At 47.4% G+C, this 5,000-nt stretch overlaps 1 protein-coding gene across 1 annotated transcript; it reads right to left on the minus strand.

The window, feature by feature from the left end:
- Window positions 1-58: 58 nt before the first annotated feature.
- LOC126991622 (cilia- and flagella-associated protein 251-like) lies at window positions 59-3,441 on the minus strand. Its single transcript, XM_050850315.1, has 2 exons — window positions 3,404-3,441; window positions 59-2,520 (listed from the first exon to the last, which is right to left on the minus strand). Exon 2 carries the CDS (start codon window positions 2,412-2,414, stop codon window positions 573-575), a length of 1,842 nt encoding a protein of 613 aa, XP_050706272.1. The 5' UTR covers window positions 2,415-2,520; window positions 3,404-3,441; the 3' UTR covers window positions 59-572.
- Between the last annotated feature and the right edge of the window lie 1,559 nt (window positions 3,442-5,000).

Genomic DNA, 5,000 nt, shown 5'->3' on the forward strand with positions numbered 1-5,000 from the left:
TCTCTCCACCCAGGCGTAGTTAACGAGGGAGACAAACGAGGAAATCTTTGTGGTGAGTTTATTGTGGAAATCAAGAAACATATAAATGGGCGGCGGCGGCGGCGGAGTGGGCGGCGGTAGATGGGGAGAGGGGGGGTGTTGACAGGGGAACGGATGGGGAGGGAGGGAAGTACTATCTCCAACCTGACCTTATCCTCCTCCTCCTCTTCCTCCCCTTTTCTCTGTCCCAGTCTCCATTCTTCCTCTGTCCCTTGTTTTTTTGTGTGTGTGTTTGTGTGATGTGTTTGTGTGTGAGTGTGTGTGTGTGGGGGGGGTATGGATGACAGGGGATGGGGTTAAGGAAGGGAGGGAGGAGGAAGGAAGAGAAAGGGAAAAAGTGAGAGGGCCGGAGGTGAAGGTGTCGGGCGGGGCGGGGCGCGGCGGCAAGGTCTGGCCGTAACAGTGTAGGGAGGCCAAGGTCAGGCGGGGACGGAAGGAGACAGGCATGGGCGTTGTCACCTGTCGCCGCCGCCGCCGCCGTCGCCAGGTAATGGATCATCCGTGGTGTTGCGAGGCGCGCGTGGCGGGGCGTGTTAGCGCGGCGATGCGGGGCGGTTCCATACAGGGCAGGGGCCGAGGCACACGCCCACCACGCGGCGCGGGCGGCGGGGCTGGCGCGGTGTAATTAGGGCGGCGGGGAAGGTGGCGGCCAAGGCGCGGGTGAAGACGCGGCACGGCAGGGGCGTGTGGCCGCGGCGCCGCTCCACCGCCGCGTAAGAGGCGTGCAGGCGGCGCACACACGCCTGGTGGTGCAGGCGCCCCGTGTAGAGCAGCGCGGCTCGGCAGAAGAGGCGGGCGCGGCGGCGCGCGGCCTGCGGCGGGTCCAGCAGGCGTTGCTCCAAGCGGGTGAGGCGGCGGGTGTGGACCAGCAGCTGCGTCAGCTGTGGGGCGGCGCGGCGCGGCGCCAGGTGGCAGAAATAGTGCGTGTGGCGGCTGCGGCGCGGCAGGTGGTCCGGCAGGGGCTCGGCACGCACGCCGGGGAACGCCAGCACCACCGCGCACCGCACCGCTGCCTCCGCCTGCCCGCCCGCCGCGGCGCACCGCACCGCTACCACCACCACGCCGCGCACCCGCACGCCCATTCCCCACGCCCGAACCAGGCTCCGCCGCGCCCACGCCGCCGCCACGCCCACCGCTGAGGCGCCCACGGGACGCAGCAGCCGCGGGAACACAGTCGGCGGCGGCAGCGGGCGGTGACGGGATGAGGGAGACCCGCCGCCCTCACACGCCTCCTCCTCCTCCTCTGCCTCCTCCTCCTCTTCCTCCTCCTCCTCCTCCTCGGTTCGTGAAGCATCACTCTGCTCTCCTTCCATGCCTCGAGTTCCAAAGATTCGTGGCCGCCTTTGTTCTTCTTCCTCCTCCTCCTCCTCTGTCTCCTCCCCTTCCTCCTCATCTTCAGCGTCAGGAGCAGCCGCGGCCTCTTCATCAAGCTCTTCATTCCCCTCGTCCTCGTCGTTCATCTCCATCTTTACATCTCTCTCATCACCACAAGCCTCCTCCTCCTCCTCCTCCTCCACTTCTCTGTAATCCTTCTCATCCCACTCGATCTCCGCTTCTCCCTCGTCCATTGTTTTATCCTCTCTATCCTCCTCTTCTCTCTGCACCTTCTCTTCTTCCTCTCCCTTCATGTTCTTTTCCTCTCCCTTCATCTCTTCTTCCTCTTTCTTCACTTCTTCCTCTCTCTCCTCCTCCCCCTCTTGTTTCTTCTCCTCTCTTTTCTTCTTCTTCGCTATCGACAGCCATGCGAAAAACCTCTGGACTGTCGTAGAGAGTGGCTGTCTCCTCTTACTTTTGCTCCTCTTCCTCTTGCTCCTCTTCTTTTTGCCAGTAAGGTGTTGGATGTCAGTCTGAAGAGATGAGGTCTGTGTCTCCTCTTTTTCTTCATCTTCCTCTTTTTCCTCTTTCTTTTTGTTCTCTTTTTGTCCCTCCGTGTCCTCTTTCTTCTTAATTTCCTGCTCGTTATCCACCTCTTTTTCCTCTTCTTCCTCCTCTTCCTCTTTTTCCATATTGTCTTCTTTATTTTTCTGTTCCGATTCTTCTTTCCTCTTTTCTTCTTGGTTTTCATTTTCCTCTTTTATCTGCATTTCCTCCTCCTCCTCCTCTTTCTCCTCCTCTTCTTCCTCTTCCTCTTTTTCCATATCGTCTTTATTTTCCTGTTCTGATTCTTCTTTCCTCTTTTCTTCTTCTTGGTTTTCATTTTCCTCTTTTATCTGCGTTTCCTCCTCCTCTTCCTCTTCCTCTTCCTCTTTCATTTGGTCTTCTATATTTTCCTCTTCTTCTAGTTCTTCTTTCATCTCCTCTTCATCTTTCGGAATTATCCCTTTTTGTTTTTTATTCCCCTTTCTCATTAGTTTTCCCGTTTCCTTTTCCTCCATCTCCTCTTCTTCTTCCTTGCGTCCAGGTAAAGCAAGGTTAGGGTATGGGAAAGTAAGGTAAGGCTTTACTAGGCTATAGGCAAGTAGGTGGGTAAACTGTGTCAACCTGTAAAGAGAATAGGCTATGGTAAGGCTTGGTTAGACTAGGCAAGTAGGTGGGTAAACTGTGTCAACCTGTGAAGAGAATAGGCTACGCTAAGGTAAGGCTTGACTAGGCTATAGGTAGGTAGGTGGGTAAACTGGGTCTACCTGTAAAGAGAACAGGCTAATGTAAAGCTTGATTAGTCTAAGGTAAGGCTTGGTTAGGCTATGGTAAGGCTTGGTTAGGCTAGGCAAGTAGGTGGATAAAATGGGTCAACCTGTAAAGAGAATAGGCTATTATTATTACTGTTATTATTACTATTGTTATTATTTTTTTATTGTTATTTACTAGCTTAGCGTACATTGATATATACGAGAAATTCCTCTTATGATATTTAAGGCGAAATGAAGAACGTCAAAGAAGAAGAGATATGAAAACTACTTGAAGAAAAAGATATAAACGCTAAGAAAAGATAAGAAAACGAGTGAAAACGAGAGGAAAACAAAGAAAACACGTCAGAAAAAACAAGAAAACAACAAAAATGACCCCAAAAACGAAGAAAACGAAGTCAAAACAAGAAAACAACTGTCGAGGAAAAGAAAACAAAGAAAGCACCAAGAAAAGATAAGAAAACGAAAGAAAACAAAGAAAACACGTCAGGAAAACAGGAAAACAACCGTCGAAAAAAAAAACATTAAAACGAAAAATTAAAAACAAAAAACCTTATCATAAAAACAACTTCCCAAAACCACCTAAAACAATGACAACAGGAACAAGATCTAACCCAATTTAAAACACACTCTCAAGGGACATTAAACAAACACACACATCCCTTAATACATGACATCTTAAATAAAAGCAGAAAAACAAGAATTAAAAGTCACAATGAGAACCAAAACAAACTTACCTTCGCACGTGACAGAAGACGGCAGGCGAGTGAGAGAGAGAGAGGGGGGAGGGGGAGAGACAGGAGGTAGGAGGGGCGTCTCTCTCTCTCTCTCTCTCTCTCTCTCTCTCTCTCTCTCTCTCTCATATATTTTTTTCGATTTTTCGTGTTAATTATAATTTTATGATCAGAAGATTGTACGAAGAAATTATTATTATTATTATTATTATTATTATTATTATTATTATTATTATTATTATCATTAGACTAGTAGTAGTAGTAGGAATTAGAAATATTGATAGTAATAGGCTACTTTGCTACTACTACTACTACTACTACTACTACTACTACTACTACTGCTACTTCTACTACTACTCCTACTACACCTACTACTACTACTACTAGCCTAATAACAACGAAAGATGTTTATAAAATAAAAGAAATAAAAAAATCCCTTCCAATTTATATTTTGAACCCTAATATGAGAGAGAGAGAGAGAGAGAGAGAGAGAGAGAGAGAGAGAGAGAGAGAGAGAGAGAGAGAGATTTCCTCCCATCTTCCGTAAATCAATTAATACCTTATAGTAATTTAGCCCTAATTAAGCGAGGGTGATTATGAGCCCGCTAATCAGGCTAGGGGCTAATGGAGTTGACGGTAGCTACATGTACGAATTTTTACATGGATAATTACCGAGAGAGAGAGAGAGAGAGAGAGAGAGAGAGAGAGAGAGAGAGAGAGAGAGAGAGAGAGAGAGAGAGAGAGAGAGAGAGAGAGAAGAAAAAGACAAAGAAGAACGAAAAGGAAAACGAGAAGAAGAAAAGGAAGAAAAAGAAGAAGAAAAAGAAACCTTCAAACGAATTCGCAAAAAAAAAAAAGATCAATAAAAGAGAGAAAAAAACAAAATCAAAGGTATCCAAGCCTTCAAAAAAAAAAGTATAAGGGAAATAAAGAAGGAAAAAAAAAAGTATAGGGAATCGGAACCTGAATCACCAGGCATCCAATCCTATCTAACACGACGAGGGGAAAAAAGATGAAAAAAGAGGAAAAAAAAAAAGGGAATCGAATCCCAAGAAATGTTTAAAAGAATCTTCGTTTAATATCCTTCTTGACAGTATCGTGGAGGAGGAGGAGGAGGAGGAGGAGAGAAGATAGCTAGAATAAGAAGGACAGGAAGAAGAAAAAGAAAGATATGAGAGAGAGAGAGAGAGAGAGAGAGAGAGAGAGAGAGAGAGAGAGAGAGAGAGAGAGAGAGAGAGAGAGAGAGAGAGAGAGAGAGAGAGAGAGAAACTGAAAAACACGTGCCGGGGGATGAAAAATTACTTCTTGGAAAACGAAAAAAAAGAAAAAAAAAGAAAAAAAAAAGAGGAAAATACTTAAGAGTGGAAAGGATAACAAGTGTACGCCATTGTTATCATAATCTTCTTTCTGTGTGTGTGTGTACCGCTGTTCCCCGGGGCGTTGTTATGCAGCCCCGAGCCTTCCCGTGTGTGTAGGAACTTGTTATATAGGAGAGGAAGACAGGAGGAGGCACAGAGGGGGAGATACGACGAGATCTATAGATATGAGACAGCCGGATAGCAAGCCACGACGGGTGTTCACTATACGTGTGCAAGCACCC

Source organism: Eriocheir sinensis, chromosome 7, assembly GCF_024679095.1.
Source record: "Eriocheir sinensis breed Jianghai 21 chromosome 7, ASM2467909v1, whole genome shotgun sequence".
Lineage (NCBI taxonomy): Eukaryota > Metazoa > Arthropoda > Malacostraca > Decapoda > Varunidae > Eriocheir > Eriocheir sinensis.